Source organism: Schistosoma mansoni, assembly GCF_000237925.1.
Source record: "Schistosoma mansoni, WGS project CABG00000000 data, supercontig 0149, strain Puerto Rico, whole genome shotgun sequence".
In the NCBI taxonomy this organism is placed as follows: Eukaryota; Metazoa; Platyhelminthes; class Trematoda; order Strigeidida; family Schistosomatidae; genus Schistosoma; species Schistosoma mansoni.
The window spans coordinates 49721-68886 of record NW_017386046.1 but is presented as its reverse complement, the minus strand read 5'-3'; the positions used below and the strand labels follow the sequence as shown (position 1 = coordinate 68886).

The following is a 19166-nucleotide window of genomic DNA, read 5'->3' as shown; positions in this document are numbered from 1 at the left end:
TGATGTTTCTCCAGTTGTCTAGTGTTTCTTTAGCTTTAGTCTCATCTTCGCCACAACCAGGTGGTGATCTGAAGCTAAGTCAGCTCCTCTCCTGGTTCTCATATCTTCCATTGTCCTTCGGAATTTTTTGTGGGTGCAAATATGACCTATCTGGTTCTCTGTGGTGTGGTCCTGCGAGATCCATGTAGCCTCGTGTATGCGTTTGGATGGAAATATTGTGCCGCCTATAATCAATTTTTCGAACGAACATAGAAAGTGGACAATCTTGATGAACAGAGATTACAGTGACCGATTCCGATAACAAATTGGGATACACCCTGACCCGAACATTAGTGTTGGCTAAAGATCCTATACAAAGTTAATTAATTTTTCTGGAACCCATCTCGATGATGGACACTACCACAGAACGTCACGATCATCAAGTTGGACGATATATTAAGGTCAAGGAAAACAGCTTTAGTCGGATATCGAAAAGCATGTCCATGTGCCCAGGTCTACCAAAGGGTGAATATTTGGTCTACACATTCATGTTCAGATCTGAAATCAGCGTGACTTTCTCAAGTTCGCTCTTCTTGAGCTCCAAAGAGGCGTTGAAATATTAGTGAAGCTAATATTTTATGCACTAATTTAGTTATACTTATTCCTTATTGTATGTCACCAGAGGATTTTTGTTCTTTCCTATAGATTGGGTCGATAAGCGATCGAGACTGGTCAGATGATATTACGTCCGGTTCCCACATTTTAGAAAAGATTTAAGTTAATCTAACTGCTAAAACTGGACAGTCATCTTTAAAAATCTCACGAGCTAGTCCATGAAGCCCTGCAGCTTTCCCTCGCTTTTGATTGCTTACGGTCTTTTCAACCTCAATAGAATCTGAAGGACCTACATAAGTTCGCCATTCAGGTTGCTTGGGGATAGTGGGTAACTGAAGGTCAGTTGAACGTCTACCATTTTAGCAGAGGTTGCTGAAATCAACTAATTTTTCTTAACATTTTTGTTTAACTTACTAGTAGATATCACTGCTGTCTCTATAAATGTCCCGATATCAAGCAAAGCTACCTCAGGGTAGATACCATTTTCTCGATTGACTAGCTCCTCCTCTAGTAGCTCCTGAAATCTATTCTTGTTTACTCATCATTAAATTAAACTTCATGAGATTTCCCTAATCTAGCGTCTCTAAGTTCAGTGAGACACAGACAAGTACGTGCTCAAAATAGAGAGCGATCCGAGTCTACACATTTACTATAGGATGAGAGACAGCCTCCGACCGAGCTCAAACGGTGACTGATGGCTACGTGATCTGTTTGAGTCTATCGTTAAGCCGTGTCACTTCTTCGTATTAAGGAGGTGAAGTAATAGGAATGAATGTACTTTAATCCTGGGTGAGCGTTTTGGAGACACAACGTATATCGTTCGCGAAAGATGCCATAGTCCAAGCTAAAAAGAACCTAATGTCCCACATGACATAAAGTTCGAACATCGAAAACCCTAACATGGGGTTTGGAGCATCATTTCAGTAGTCCATGAATAACATGCCACGGGTTCAAATCACTAACCCAGAGAGCACATGTTGTTTGTGTATGCAGAAGTTTACTGTGGGGGTAAGAGAATTATCAAAACGTGAGGGGGGATCAGATTGCGAGCAAGGTTAGCCCGGGTGCTACTGGATGCATGAAAACGACCACCACCTCTCGGATGCTCATATTGTGGAAGGACACATTTTATTGAGGTTCCTGAAGAAGACACTGAGTTAGACGTGGTCTTAGCGACCTGGGAGCGTGGCTGTAGAGCCCAACTACTTGAGGTAGGCCGCGTATGGTCTCTCTATCAGACGTTTTCAACCCCAAAAGATCTTACTGCCGTAGACGGAAATCCGTATGGATAAGATATTAAATTTTTAACGTCAGCCTTTTCTGACCTCCTCCTTTTGTTGTGAGAAGGCAACATCTATACAGATGCTAGTTGTCTGAGGTAAGCAGTTTGCCGCTATTACAACCCTTTACAGTAAACAGTCTGAGTTTGCTCTCGGGCCTTAAGCTACTGTTCTTAGTACCAAATTTCCAAAAATTACCTAAAAACATGTGTGCCAACCAGTACTTCTCTCTTGAGTCTTCAAGATCAGCAATTCAGACCAGCACATCAATGCAATAGCTACTGCTGAGCCAAAATGTTGATGAATAACTATCAAGTACTAGACAATCAGAGGGAAGATTCTCAGAAAAATGTAATCAGATATCCATCTGGCCCACTTCATTAATTTCATTTCTGTCGAAAAAGATTTATTGTCGACAGCCGTATGACACCCATCAATAAATTGGAGTAATAGATATTAACCAAAGTCAGGCAATAAAGGTTTGTTCCAAGAAGACTGATAAGTATATGACCAAGGTTGAGGTGATGTCGATTGAATTTAAATTACAAGGCATTAAAATTAAAAGAAAGACTATGCTGTCCAATGAAGTATTTTGAGGAGATATTCAGAGTGTTCTTTTCATAACACACAGAATTGTCTATAAAATTATCCTCACCTCAAAACGTTGCATGGACGGTATTCTCAGATACCTAGAACTGGCCACAATCAGGAAACTGCGTCGGTAGTAAGTTGGTACTGTATGTCTAACTCAAATCGTACTGTTTCGGGGATTCCTAATTAGTATGTAAACTAGAATGCTAATTTTGATTTCACAACAGATACTTTATGTTCTAAGTCTTGTGTTGTAATTTTATTGTGAACGAATGGAAATATCGAAGCTTATGATCACTAGGACTGTTCGGTGGCCCTAAATCTAAATAACTCAAACCACATGAGATTTTATCGTCCAGAAGTCGTAAATTTTGAGTAAATACTATAACGACAAGTTTTGCAATGACCAGGAAGTAAAAACTGGATAGAGCAATTTTCATAAGTTTAATAGTAAACGTCTGATCACTTCATAGCATCTTACACTACACTGTGCAACAACTATCGGCCAATTATCGGCACCGATCAAAGAAATCATGATTGACCAACCAACGGGAACTCGAAACAACCAAACGACGATCAAATGCTCGTGCGTTATGTCCTCTGACAACAGATGCTTGCTGACTTCTGTTCTGGGCATACAACGGAACACAACATAGATCAATACCCAAAACTACGCAACCAATGACCAAACACTTTGCTGATGGACTAAATAATGTGAAAAGGATCATACAACCTCAAGACGCAGCTACCTAGTTTGAAATAAAATCAATCGTTTGCTTTCCAAAAAACAAGGTAAAGAACACTAATTTTGGGAAGATTTCGAAGATATTTGTGTCCTCTCAAACTTCTGATCGAAAACTGAATATTCTTCACTCGATATCGCATGAAGAGATAAGAGAGTTATGTAGCACTCAGAAGTGTTTCAACAGAATTGATGCAGACTATATGGTTCAATCACACAGTCGTATTATATTCGGATATCCGAATGTTTTCTTTACTCTAGCCAGTCATTATGTAATCCATTTACCATTCACTGTTTTCTTAGTAAATACATCTTTCGTGCCTGTATGTAACCCTAATTCTGTTGATAGCAGAAATCACAGTAGTAGTGAGTAGGTCTCTACTTAGGTCACGAGGCAGTCAAAGTGGAGTGAGGGACCACCTGTTTCAATACACGGAACTTTCCAACATTCAATGTATGATGAAAGGAAATATAATGCCCATGAGAAATGAGGAAGTGAATGGATACTTGAGCTCTATTGTTTTGATATAAACTTAGTTGTTTGAGTTCAACTTTTAACTAGTCAACCTAAGCTGTTACACATCAACTATGTGAAGAGGTAAAATAAGTAGTGAAATGCCTGCTCCATTGCATGATCCTTAACAGCATCCAAATTCGAAATGGAGGACAGAGCAGAATGTAAGCCACAAATCACTGTGGAAAAACATCCATTATGTGTTTTATTAAATGTGTTCACAACATACTGATTATTAAGTGTTATCATTTGAGCTAATCTGTTGCTCTGTACACGTCAATGAAACGGAACATGCTGGCACCAGAATGTTTCGAGCAAGTTGCACAGTAAAACGAAGAAAGTAGTGATGGATATCAGGAGATGTATTATAATTATATTTATCGCAAGATAAATATGGGTGCTTGAAGGTGAAAAATCAATTACATGATCTGGACCGGAATACGAATGCAATACTTGATATTTAGTTAGTAGCCCCCTTTAAAACTAACAAAACTGATTCCAAAATTAAATGTCCACGGAGATGCTTATTTTAAGAATTATGTGCGCTTATATAAAAACTGCTGATGTCTTGACGCCAATCGAAGTAAAAAAGGTAGTGTGTTCGATCGCAGGCATATTTCTGCGCCCTAATAAATTCACTTCATGAAATTCGTTTCCTGTGAAGCTCAATAAGGTTTCCTTAGTACTCTAAGTGAACACTCATATACTCAATTAAGCATCTCACATTACTTTTCTGAATAGTCCTTTCAAAACTTCTGTTCGTTTCTAGAAATATTTGTTTCTAAACAAAAGATTCCTCTTTTTGTGACTAGTTAACTCGAAAATCTGTTACGTGAAATCTCCCTCTATCAGAAATGAAGAGATTAAATAACTGAAACTGTCACTAAAACTACTGCAGCCGACTGACTAGAAGACATCTTTTAATGTTTACGGAAGTCTTACATTGGTTTCTTGAAACTAAAGCCCGAAAAGATGAACTGGTCATCACATATACATTGGATATGTGAAGGCTGTTACAAATATTGCTTAGTGAGAGTACGGGTTTTTATCACTGATGGTAAGATGAAAAGATGAATTCCATATTTCACACATAGGTTTGATCTTAGCAGGTTATATTTGGGATCATTGTTTGTGCTCTGTAGGGAGAATCCTGTTAGTCTTTCTCGAATATACCCAATAAATTTATAAAGTCCTTTGATTGTTTACTTAACGTTGGTTAGACTTCCACTTTCTGATAAGCATTCACCATACCCAAAGTATATGACTCCCAAAGCAATTATTGTGTGTCCCATAAACTGAAAACACCATAATTAACGCTCAACAGCACATACTTTCGCCTTCATTAATGCTACGTAAGTTGAGGCATTTTTCCTAGTTCATGCTTCCACATGTTCTACTACTTAATTCAGAAACGATAGCTTGTCCGCAGCCGATAATCTCGTTCATAGATCAAAAAACGTCCATGGATAATCACACAGACGAGTACAAATGAACTCAAAAGAGTTTATCCAATGTAATCACCAATCCAAGGAAACACTGTGGCTGATAAAGCGATTGAACTAAAACTATAATATATGGATTTTTGTACCGACCACCATTTAATGCACCAAAAAACAACAAAATATTAGGTGAAGAATTTCAATTGTTCATGATTTGATGGGAAAGTCGAATGTTTGTGTTGTGAACAAGTTAGAGCGTAGGAGAGTCCAGAATCTAACTGGTATCTATGGTCTGTCGTGATAATGGAAGGACAGTCAAAGTTTGAGACCCATCGTTTGATGAGTGGGCCACTCTTTCAGTAGTAATATCCTTGAAAGGCACTGCTTCCGGTCGTCGTGTAAGATGACCCGCACATGTTGAGAGACAGGAACATTCATCTGAGTATCGGGAGCTGCGGAAAAATATACAGCTTTGACCCCTGAAAGTTGGATGATGAATTAGTTAAATGAATGAAGATAAAATCAGAAACTTCAATGGGCAGCAGCTATTTTAGATTTCATTTTCGCAACATCATATCTTTCCCCTAACTCCGCCTGCAGATCTTCTGGAGCTACTGCCGGTTTCAAGCCTAAGTAAAGGAGGAGGGTCGGTCATGTGGTCAGCATCCTCATCCCACAGGAAACAACACTGGTGAAAAACGCTAACTAGATTGAACAAATTGAACTATTCACACTGTGTCCTGGGGGTTAAGGGATTTTTATTCAGATGAATTATGATGCCTTAAGATGAAAGCCGTGACTCTTAGTAAGTCACGAGGCCGATTCTTCTCCTAGAAATCATAGTAACAATTAACACAGGTATATCAAATATCCAAACAATATGAGAGATCGGGGTGAATAATCAAACAGCTGTGAAAATGAGGAGAAACAGCTTTGCGGTGCTCGAATTCAGTGAAACCCATTGGACCCAAGCTTGGCAAAAAAGGTTACATTCGGGACGGATGCTTGTGTACTCTAGTCACGAAGACCAAATAGCTGCAAATATTTAAAAATTTGCTCTGATGCTGTCCAAAGAAGCACGGAATTCATTTATAGAATGGGAATCTCGTGGATTCAGGACCATCAAAGCATCTTTCAAAACAAAGAGGGAGAGAATCACAATAAATATTACCCAATTTTATGCACCAACCAATGATAACAATAAGGATCAGTTGTATGAGCGGCTGTGATCGATCGTTGTAATGTGCTTAGGAAAGGACTCTACCATCCTGATGGGAGATCAAAACGCGAAGGTAGGAGTAGATAGCACCAGGTATGTAGATATAATGGAACGACATGAACTGAGAGAAAGGAGCGAGAATAAGGAAAGATCTGCAAATCTATGTGTATTCGACAAATTGGTTATAGGCGGCACAATATTTCCATCCAAACGCATACACGAGGCTACATGGATCTCGCAGGACCACACCACAGAGAACCAGATAGGTCATATTTGCACCCACAAAAAATTCCGAAGGACAATGGAAGATATGAGAACCAGGAGAGGAGCTGACTTAGCTTCAGATCACCACCTGGTTGTGGCGAAGATGAGACTAAAGCTAAAGAAACACTAGACAACTGGAGAAACATCAGTACAAAGGTTCAATACAGCCTTCCTTCAACATATTGACAAACTCATCAACAGGTTCCAAGCCTTACAAGATCCACTCAAAAAAAGAAAACTCTAATATGCAGTTCGATTGGAAAGGGATCAAAGGAGCACTAACTTCAACGTGTCAGGAGGTTCTTGGTCCTAAGAAGCATCATCATAAGGAATGGATCTCTATGGAAACCCTGGACAAAATTCAAGAAAGGAAGAACAAGAAACTAGCAATTAACAACAGCCGAACACGAGCAGAGAAAGTCAAGGCGCAAGCAGAGTACACAGGAGCAAACAAGGGAGTGAAGAAAAGCATTAAAGCCGACAAGCAGAAATACATGGAAGGACTAGCAACGATTGTGGAGAAAGCTGCAAGGGAAGGGAATATGAAACATCTGTATGACAAAACGATGAAAATTGCAGGAAAGTGTTGTAAGCCAGAGAAATCGGCATAGGACAAAGAAGGCGAGCAAATTGACGAAATCCAGCTGCTACATATGGACAGATGGGTGGAACACTTTGAGGAACTCGTGAATAGGTCAGCTTCACTGAATCCACAGTACACTGAAGAAATCAAGATAGTCATTAAACAAATCAAGAGCAGAAAAGCAGCAGCATCTGACGACATACCAAGTGAAGTACTGAAGTCAGACACAGAAGCAACTGGAAACATACTCCACGTTCTATTCATGAAGATTTGGGAGGAGAAACAATTACTGATAGACTGTAAAGGATGTCTGATCAAAATACCAAAGAAAGGAGATCTGAGAAAATGTGAAAACTACAGAGGCATTACACTAGTATCGCTACCAGGAATAGTTTTCAACAGAGTGTCGCTAAACCGGAAGAAAGATTAAATAGACGTACAGCTTCGAAATCAACAGACCGGATTTCGTAAGATACAGTCGTGCACAGAAAAAATCGCAACACTACGGATCCTTGTCAAACAATTAATTGGATCAGTCACTTCTCGATATATTGATAAGCTATCAAATATATCTTTGAACCTCCTCGCTTCTGTCTTTTGATTTCACTCGGTGAGTGCGATTCAATTATATGTGTTGCTGGTAAAATGTTGTCAAACTACAATACCTGTGATATCTTCATTGGTGACCCTTATGTCTTCTGGTACACCGACGCATAAATTGTAAGTCTGTTCCTTTTTGGCGTTTCATAAATCATTGCTTTATTTTAATTTTTACACATCGTGATTCCTTTCGATGTTTCGAATATTTTTTCCCCGTTCATTCTCGTACTTGATACTTCACTATGACGGAACAGATACCCAATGTACTTAAATTAAAGACTATGTCCCCACCTTCGTTTCAACTAAAGATTGGTTCTTCTACCTGTAGGCCGACTTTTACAAGTACGGCATGACTGATCCACGCGCACAATTCCTCGTGGTTGTAAAGACACTACCGAGCGAATTTAACAGGTACGTAACACCTAGTATGTTTACTAGTGATGTTTCGGAACCTTATGAAACTCTAAAATGATCTATTCTAAAACTCGGGGACCTAACCGATAGACAAGGGTTAGATCAACTCCTTTATAATATAGACCTGCAACATGGTTCTGCGACAGATATGTTGCTAAAAATGAGAGAGGTTATCGGCCAAAGAACTTTCGATGATGGCCTATTCAGACAACTTTTCTTGTCTGAACTTCCTCAACAGGTGCAAGCAGTTCTGGTCTCGTTTCAAAACAACACCGTAGACGAGCTGGCTGCATCTACTGACTGCATCCTAGAAATAACGAATTCCGCTAGTGCCGAAGATTTTCAGTCAAAGAAAAATCTCATCCGACCCAGAATGACATTACAGAATTGTGTAATACATTTACGCGCTACCTTAGATTTCGTAATGACCATAAACGGTTACATACCCTGCGAAGAAGCACTTCACGTAGGCGATCTGTCTCCAGACGGCGAGAGACAGATAACCCCGATATCTGGCATCATAACCTGTATGGAAAGTTTTCCAGAAATTGCCGAAAACCTTGAAATTACCCGAACTCAAAATCAACTTACATGAAAAACAATTCAGGAAACTTCGGAGCCGGTACGCGTTAACGGCAACCGTAGCCGACGAAAATGGCCGTCTGTTATGTGTCACATATGTGATGACAAAAGTTTGCTACTTCATCAAGACTGGCGCAGAAGTTAACGTTCTTTCTGCAAATTCTAGCCACCGGCTTCACGAATCTGTTTTTAGCTTACAGGCGGCAAACGGAAAGCAAGTCGCCACATATAGTGAAAGGTACATTTGCTTTAACGTGGGTTTTTTCAAATCCGTTCACTTGATCTTCATTTTTGCAGATGTTTCTATCCCACTCACTGGTATAGACCTCCTACAACACCACAATCTACTCATTGATATGCGCAAACGGAGGCTAGTAGACGGAAACACTAATTTGTCTGTTTCCGTAACTTCTTTTTCCGGTTGCAAATTATCCCCAGTCACAATTAAGCACACAATAGATCCATTCAAGCAACCATCGTTTGACAAGTACTCTGGGATATACGAACCGCAAACGAAGTCGCCGTGTGTAACCAGCAGTGTTACACATCATATCTCGACTACAGGACCACCTGTATTCTCAAAAGCACGACGACTGGCTCCCGAAAAGCTTAGGTTAGCTAAAAACGAATTCGACCACATGATAGATTTAGGAATCATTCGACCGTCAAATAGTCCATGGTCATCCCCATTGCACATGGTCCCTAAAAAGGACAGCAATGATTGGCGCCTAACTGGTGATTATCGGCGTTTGAATGCTAAAACCATTCTCGATTGTTACCCGTTGCCTCACATTCACGATTTGACAGCCACCTTGAAGGGTAAAACTGTCTTTTGGAAAATCGACTTGGTTAAAGCCTATAATCAGATCCCTATGGCTACTGGCGATATTCCAAAAACGGCTATCATCACTCCCTTCGGAAACTATGAATTTTTGCAAATACCTTTCAGTCTAAGGAATGCTGCCCAAACCTTCCAAAGATTCATCGGTGACGTTTTTCGAGGTGTCGACTTCGTATATGAGTATGCTGATGACTGCTTAATAGCAAGCCCAGACAGATAATCCCATCTCCAGTATCTGGACATTGTGTTCGAACAACTGTAAACATTCAGAAATGCCAAATCGGAACAGACTTCTAAGATCTCCTAGGACACACTATTGATGAGCAAGGCATCCGATCTGTGAGAAGCAAAGTCGTAACCGTTCCGGATTACCCAGAACCGACCACGATTAAGCCATTGCGCACATTTAATGGTACTGCAAGTTTCTATAGACGGTTCACACCAAAATGAACATCCCTTATGAAACCGCTAACCGACCAACTTCGTGGAACTGTGAAGTCCATTAATCAAGACGACAATGCGCGAAAAGCATTTCCCACAGCAAAGGAACTTATTGCAAAGGCAACCATGCTGACACTTCAGGATACTCAATTACCCATCACTATCGCAGTAGACGCAATCGAAGGAGTCTTACAACAATGGGTTAACCACTCCTGGCAACCCTTGGCATTTTTCTAGAGACGGTTGATGGACACTGAATCGAGGTACAGCACTTTCAGTAGGGAACTCCTAGCTATGTATTGTGCTGTACGGCATTTTCAACAATCTATCGAAGGCTGGGAATTCACCCTTTTACCGATCATAAAGCTCTTGCTTTTTAAATAGGCTCATCTTCAGACACGTACTCACCTCGAGAGTCTCAACAACTGGACTACATTTCTCAGTTTACTTCAAATATAAAACACATTTCTGGAGCAAACCATATAGTTGCAGACGCCTTCTCTCGCATAACTGGGAACAGGTAAGGAAACCTTACTTTGTGACACATCTACAGGTAGGGACCGTCCAATAGTACCAAAATATCATCGACGCAACATCTTCAAAACGTTGCACAAACTTTCTCATCCAGGTGTTCGTGCAACCATCAAGCTCATAGCAGAACTATTTTGCTGGCCTGGTATGAATAAAGACGTGAGGGAGTGGGCACGCTCCTGTGTAAGCTGCCAGAAATCTAAAGTGGATAGGTACAACAAATGTCTGTTAGGGTTGTTCAAAACTCCCGATGCTCGTTCCGATCATGTTCATCTGGACTTGGTAAGACTCTTACCAGATTCAAATGAATACTCTTAACATAACTTGTGTAGATCTTTATACACGAGGGCCAGGGTCGGTATCCTTCAGAAACATTACTACTGAAGCACTATCCCGCACCTTCGTCGAACGATGGGTAGCAAGTTTCGGGTGTCCTTCAATCATCACTACAGACCGCGGACGCCATTACGAATCTGCACTTTTCCGTTATCTGATCATGCTATTGTGAATCACTCGCTTCCGAACGACCGCCTACCACCCACAAGCAAACGAGTTGGTAGAACGCTTTCAGTGACAACTAAAAGTTTCACCATCAGCTGCAAACACTTTACAGTGGACCGATGCTCTTCCACTCATCTTACTAGGTATTCGCAATGCAGCGAAAGCTGACATGGGATACACTGCAGCTCAACTCCTTTGGAAGGAAATCCCATCCACATCGACTTTCCTTCGGTACAATCGAATGACACGGCTCCTGCACGTATAATACGTCATCTGACAGCTAACACGCACGTTGATACTTTGGTATTATCTGAAAATAAACTTAAAACAACGCGTTCTGAAAGAAGAGTGAGATTTCGGGAACATTTAAACGACTATTGCACGCAAGACACCAGATAACATTTTGTTTTATCTCGGCTTTCCTTTGTATTACATATAATAAAAAAATTTAATATGCTTATACTTATATGTTTTCCAAAAAAACGGATTATTTTCTCAATATGTGTTTTTTTTCTTTAAAAGAACAACCAAAAAATTTTCAAAACACTGATTTTACGCTATCGCAGGTGTATGAGTCTATTTACCTCTCTTCGCCCGCTTTGTGTCTTTATTCGCATATGAGTGTATTTCGACATGTACTTGCATTTTCTTTTTCTTTTCCAGGACGGTTGGAAAAGACGATAAGATGAACCATGAAGTTTACGAGGAACCAAAATTTGGATTATTATTTGTTTCCTTATTGGTATATTGTACTTCATGGCCCTTTATAATAAAAGAAATATGACCAGAGGCTGCTAAACATAGCAAGCTATCAGAAGAGTGTTTACCAAAAACAAACTCGTTGGGTTGAAACTTCTGGCTGGCCACGTCGTAGGGTCATCACTACCCCACTAGGGGGAGTGATCTATAGCGGTAAATAAACCCCCAAAATCAATATCTTTGTAAGTTCTCGGCATTGGATGCTGACCACATCAGTTTTAATCGACTCATCTAGCTGAAGGCGCTCGGTCATGCGTCCGCACCAGATCACGAGTGGGAACGCCGTGCTCAACTTCTCCTACGATCATTAGCCAGATCAGTCACTTCTCGATATGTTGATAATCTATCAAATATTTCTTCGAACCTCCTCGCTTCTGACTTTTGATTTCACTCGGTGAGTGCGATTCAATTATATGTGTTGTTGGTAAAGTGTTGTCAAACTACAATACCTGAGGCATCTTCAACTCCCTTGATTATGAAAAGGCATTTGAAATAGTGGATAGGAGAATATTATGGACTGAGTAGATGAGAAGGTCGACAACACCATCCGGAATTCATATGATGAACTACACTGAAAATTCGAACTTAGGCAGTTGACAGACGCATTCTAAGTGACGAATGGAGTCAAACGAAACTGAATACTCTCTCTTTCTCTTCTCGTGGTTGACTGGATTATGAAAACCTCCACATCTGAGGAGAAGCACGGAATACAATGGATAGATTGGGTGCAACTAGACAATTTTGACTTCACACATGATCTAACCCTTTTATCCCATACACATCAACAAATTCAGGTCAAGACAGCCAGTGTAGCAGCAACATCTGGGCCTCAGCATATACAAGGGAAAAACCAAGATCCTTCAAAACAACATGGAGAACACCGACCCATTAACACATAAGGAGGAAACTCTAGAAGATGTGGAAACTTTCATGTATCTGGGTAGCAGTATAATCGATGAATAATGAGGATCAGATACAGACGTAAATTCAAAGCAGTGGCAGCATTCCTACAACTGAAGAACATATGAAACTCAAAATCATTTACAGAGCAAAGTTTGAATTTCGTGGTTTCTATTCACCAGAAATTTACTTTATAAATTACTTCTCGGAACCACGTTATCACAGTTAATTGTTGATGAAAACATTTGTCAACGAAGACGTGAATCTGATCCTAAATGACAATAGGATCGTTCGGGAATAAAATAAACCGATAGAATTTCACGATACGCAGTTTTGCACTAGAAAGTTATAATTAAACTAACAAGACCATGCAGTTTAACGAAACATAGCTACAGACAATCATGAGAATAGTCGACTCACAATAAAAGTATATGTTTTCATATCTTCATTAGGTCTCACACAGCTATCCATAGAAACATTTTGCATACACTGTGGACAATCATATAACGTCATGTTTAAATGTTTTACACCATTAGCTTTACAGATTCAAACACTAAAACCATCAAAGTTTTCTACAGATCTATTCTCACTAACTAGATCAAACATGTCGATTGACGTAATTTAACTAATTCAGTTCAAAAAATACACATTATTACAACAAATGGATTATGGAAAATAAATTCATTTTAATTCTCATTCATTTAGATGGAATCACAGAAATTTCGTAGGTTTCCTAAAGGAAAACACGACCCATTTTTGAAAACCTGGATGAATCCAAAGACTTCAAGAAAAAATAATAGTATTAAGTACAGTCTATGCAACAGAAATTCCCAAATCTTTTCAAACGTACTCTAATAACCATAACTGAACCAACTGAGGAAAATGTAGGACACTGTCAATGCAGTGGAAGTAATGTTTTACAAGCAATTACCGCTTGCAGCGAACAGTACAACTGCACAAACTCGTTAGATATTATCTACACTATAAGCTATGTACTGTGGTTGAGATTAAAGGAGAAAATCATTAGGAAAGCCACATCACTATTATTATGCTTTTATTGTGTTATACGAATAGGAACCTCAACTCCCCCGTCGATAAACAAAGAGGGTATGATCAAGATGTAAAGACAATGATTATGTCTAGAAATTTAAAAGGACCTGTCAAAGCAGCTACATTGGGCGAAAAAAAAGAAGGTATACATCCGATTTTCTGAATATGTCACAAAAAGCCTTCAAACAACAGAAAGAACCACTTTAAACACCACAATTACTAAACATCTCTTGAACACAGGAACACTCGGTGTGTTTCATCCTTTTGTGGCGATTCGAATTTGGTTAGGTCATCAAAATTTGCATTCACTAGACGGCATTTCGGTCCGTATCAGTGAAACATAGTAATATAAGCAAGCAGGAAATGTGAGTTCTGTTTACTCCAAACACTTTTATATATAAAGCAAATGTGTAAGCTAAAACACATTACAGTATACTTTGATCACCACTCTAAACTCTGATGTCATCATTTTAACTTGTGAAATCCAGTCAAGAACTCAGTGAGGCTTAAGATTAAACATGTCCAGATAAGCACCTGGGATTCAAAATGACAATTTAATTCCTGTCTTACATATACACTAGGGTTCACACAAAATTCAGGAGGGATACACTGAACTAATTAAGCGCCGATCAAGCACTACCACATCCTTCGAATAGCATCTCCCACTCAAGTAAAACTGATCACAAGAGTGGCATACCGATTTCATATCAAAAATTGTTACGTATCAGCCGATTGGAAAATACAACATTCAACATGATAAATATTTGGATTCTTTCTTCCTTTCGTTCCATGAAACATGTAACAAAATATCTCATTGGGGTTGTAGTGAGGAGCAGAAAATGAGAAAACCACTTTCGTCAACAGTATCGTCTAAACATTTGAATATTAACAATTGAATCGAGTGGGACTACGGTATTTATGAATAATCTATAATGCACATCTAATATACAATCCATACTGGACTATCGTAACCAATGGTTGGAGAATCTGAGTGACATGTCTCAGGATCGGTCATAATGGCGTAGGTGTATAAACTCCCCGTCTTCCTTTAAACTATGAGATTAAAAATTGCCTTATATCTTTCTTTCTACAAACTAATTCCTTCTTTCTGTACTATATCCTGATACACAATCTTTCTGTTATATATTATCACCATTGAATTAAATACTTCTATGAATTCGGTGTTCATCTTGTTGCGCTAATGATGTATGGCAAACTGGACTGATACATATATGTGCCTGATCCTACGTTGTAGCTGACTGACTGCTCGATCTTTGATAGATAATACCATTTCCCATTCTATGGTAGAGATCCTCACATTTATTCACAGATGTAAACCGTGCACCAGTAGATGCCATCGCAAAAACTGGAGAACTATTTTCACAGTCACTCTATGCTGTTCTTCCGGTCTATCTATCAAAAACAGCTTTCCATTCCGACAGAAGAGATTTCATTGACAGTAGTTCATAGCGTATGGAACGAAAACTGTGTACAGTCAAAAGCGACTTATATAAATTACTGTGGAATGTCAGTCATTCAAGCAAAATGAACAAAAAGAGTCCAGAAAATGTTTTATTGTTTCACATAAGCAAGACGAAAATTTATGAGCTCAGTGGCATTTACATGTCATTAATTTAACACAGCACTTAGTAATAACAAATATTTTCAAATTCTACTTCTGACCAAATGATTCCCACTCGTCAATAAGCGCTTCCGAAGTTTTCCACACATGATTGCAAATTTCGTCATTTAATGCTTGAGAATTACACCTACGTGGTCGACACTCAGAATAAAATGCACCAGGAATCAGATTTTTATCAAGGGCACAAAATACTGTAGTCTGAGCACCTTCACGAGATGTTTTTGTCAACCATCGAAATAAATAGTAGACTAAAAACTAAAATTAAAACAAATCTTAATCAAACGGTAAAAGCTGACTAGTTTACAAATGCGCATCAATACAGTATAACTCCTCTCAAACAAATGCATTTCACCAAATATTAATCCGTAAAATCGACGAAAACAACTTCGCTGTAACAGTTCCGAAATACCGTCCTACATTCTACGATAATCTGGTAGATGCATGCACACAAGTACGCAGAAACAAATCAACCACGTATATACATTTCAACAACTTCATTTACATCACTATTTATTCAAATACATAAATATTGTTACAAATGACCACCAAAGTAGATGTGCGTTACACAGATAAGATTGCGAAGTAAAAAACGAAAGGAAGTATGACCAATCAAATAAATAGGAGTGAAGGAAAATAAATCATGATAGGAGAGACGGATCAATTTAACAAATTACAATTAGAACGAATTATTTCCGGTGACGAAGTTCCGCTCACGTTCTGCAGTGTAAAAGAAAATTATAGCAAGATCCCCGCTGATGTCTCTCTTGACTCATATATGATGACCTCTTAACACAAAGACGGCCCAGATTGACGTAAACCACTTCGAGTTCTAATATTCGTAGATTGATCTCATCAGCCACACTACCACCAACACCCAAACACCGACCATGAACTTTTCAAACACTTCTAAGAGTTCACCACAAACAGCAAGTGTGGGAACAGGCTTCTGTCAGTCTTTCAAAAGTACTTCGTATCTAAAAGGCCCACGCACATGTCGTACCTAAGAACATTGGTCGTCAACTGATTAAGTGCGATTTTTATAGTTTGGGTATCATCGCACCACCATAACATTTCTTCTAGAACTTATGATGCACGATAGTCGATAATTTTGATGAGACCTATAGAGCTTTGTCTCAAACATAAGGAATAACAGACTTCACATGAAATGAAATGGCTTTTCGCATCATTTAGGAATAGTACTTTTTCTAGCAATGCACACAACAAACGGAGAATTTGATGGAACTGATTCCTTAGGTTGTAATTACACGAGCATTCTGGATTCACAGGGAGGCTAATAGCTCGAACTAAATCAAAGTGTCTATTCCACAAATTTTGAGAATTCCTGAAAACACTCACAATCATGAAGAAGTAGGAATTCCCTTCATATTCGACGGTTTTTAGAAAACATCGGTCGAAATAATTCAGATACAACTCTTCAATCTGTGTAAATATCACTTACAAACTCATTACTTAATCCTTCTCTAGTGGTGATCATTTCGTCATACTTCCCTTCTTGGGTAACTATATTTATTTACTATTACTATGCTAACTGCACAGACAGAGTTGAAGTCAACGTCATCATCAACGGTTCGGTAGTAGTCTTCGTCAGATTTCGTAATATTAGAGTGCACCTCGTAGCGAAGATCAGTTAACTGCACCTTAAAAGAGCGTTTGTGTTGAGATTGTTTCCGTAAAATATGGAATACTTGTGTAATACACATTTGGGTCAACATAACCAAAAAGACAGACATCAGGTAAACATACACGGTATGCACAAACTAGAACAAGTTCGCTTTATAACCAAAGGAAAAACACTGGATTTAACAAATAGTACAAACATCAACTCACATATTTCCCTTTGCATGAACGAAAAATGGATGTTCTCACTAAGCCTGGATGAACGCTGACTGAAATAATTCCATCCTCAGACCAGCGTTTGCAAATCTCACGCGCATGAATCACATTCATCAGCTTGCTAATAGCATAACCAGAGCCTACACCTGACAAAAACCCGCTATTCGGGTGTAATTTAGCAAACCAATGTAACAAAGATGAGAGAATAATTACACGACAAGGTTCTCCATCAGAGGCTTTCAAACACGGCTTTAATAATTTAGTAAGCAGAAAATGACCCAGATGATTCACTTTCAAGTGTTTCTCAATCCCAAGCTCATCGTAAATCTTCTCCGGAAAATCTGCCCCAGCATTATTAATTAAGATAGGAATTGATTTTTCTCTACTAATGATACGATTCGCAAACTCTCGAATAGATCTTGGTGACTCCAGATCCAACTCTTCACAGATAAGCTATTGAAAACGAGATAATAATTACAAAGGTTACTCACGTCTCAATCACAATCTTTCAGCAAGCAACTTTAAACAACAAATAACATCGACTAAATAAAAACTAGCGAGTCACTGAAGATGGTAGTGGAGCGGTGAAATAGTGGTTTAAGCACCCGCATTCCAGACAATACATAACAGGTTTGGATCTTGCTCCATCTAATTTCATCTGAGCATGATAACCATGGAAAAAACACATCACGTTGGTAAAACAATTAAAAGTAACATACTTGATCTGGTTCCAAATGAACACTGAGTACCGATGGCTTCTCATTACAAGTTCTAGTCAGAAGCTCCTGTCGAGCTAATTCGCACTTCCTTAGATCTCTGCATGCCATTATAACACGGGCCCCACGATGAGCCAACTCATTGACTGTTTCTAATCCAATACCAGTATTGCATCCCGTAACAATAACTGTTTTACCATCCAAACGATCCTCAAGAGTACACTCGCAATGACCGAAGTATTCTCTCTTGATAATATACAATGCACCGACAGCAACAACAATCCACATGTACGGACAAAGAAAACATACGGAAACAAAAGAGTACAACTGATCCATCCTCGGATTTGTTCCTAAAACTGAAACATAAATTCAATTATCTACATTCACCTTCAAATATGTAGCATATGCATAGTTTATACAGCAAGCAGACGGGTTTCAGAAATATTTGGACTGATTGCTCGACTGTCGTGTCTACGATTCAAAATCCTCCATTGGTCCTTATCGATTTGAGTCCCTTGTCGCCTAGACGAGATATTTATCTGCCAACTTAAGGACCAGATTAACCCATAGCACTCCATTGTGTTGCTTAATTGGTGTGAGACATGGTCACTAAGAACACAAGATATTTCTAGGTTACTAGTACTTGACCATAGGTGTTTTCGAAGTATCGCCCATGTATTTTGAAATAACCGACTGAACAATCTTGAGGTTATGTGTAGGCTACCAGGTCAGATGGCAAACCCATTGATGGTAGTGAAATTCCATCGACTGAGGTGGTTGCGACACATTTTACGTATACCTAACCACCACCTACCTCGGTCAGTGATGTTATCTGGTGCAAGAGTAGACTGAAAGAAAGCTAAGGTCCAACACAACAAGGCGTAGCATACTGCTGTGAAGTCATTGACAACCGGACTGAGTCACGTCGAAGGGTTTAGGATACCTGGCTGGAATCTAGGTGATCACTGTGTTGATATAAGTCAATAAGTAACTAAGTGGACCTATGTAATTCGAAGCATCAGATCACTCAACTGGACTAACTAACAACATAAATTACTGAGTTGCATATCTGCCTATTCCTGACAGTCTTCATATTATGTGTATCACAT

General features: G+C 39.1%; 1 protein-coding gene across 1 annotated transcript; it reads right to left on the bottom strand.

Annotated features, from left to right (window-relative positions):
- Positions 1-15401: 15401 nt before the first annotated feature.
- Smp_076580 (short chain dehydrogenase,putative) lies at positions 15402-18414 on the bottom strand. The gene is made up of 3 exons (XM_018798964.1): positions 18061-18414; positions 17336-17794; positions 15402-15742 (listed from the first exon to the last, which is right to left on the bottom strand). Exons 1-3 carry the CDS (start codon positions 18391-18393, stop codon positions 15518-15520), a joined length of 1017 nt encoding a protein of 338 aa, XP_018646629.1. The 5' UTR covers positions 18394-18414; the 3' UTR covers positions 15402-15517.
- Positions 18415-19166: the final 752 nt, after the last annotated feature.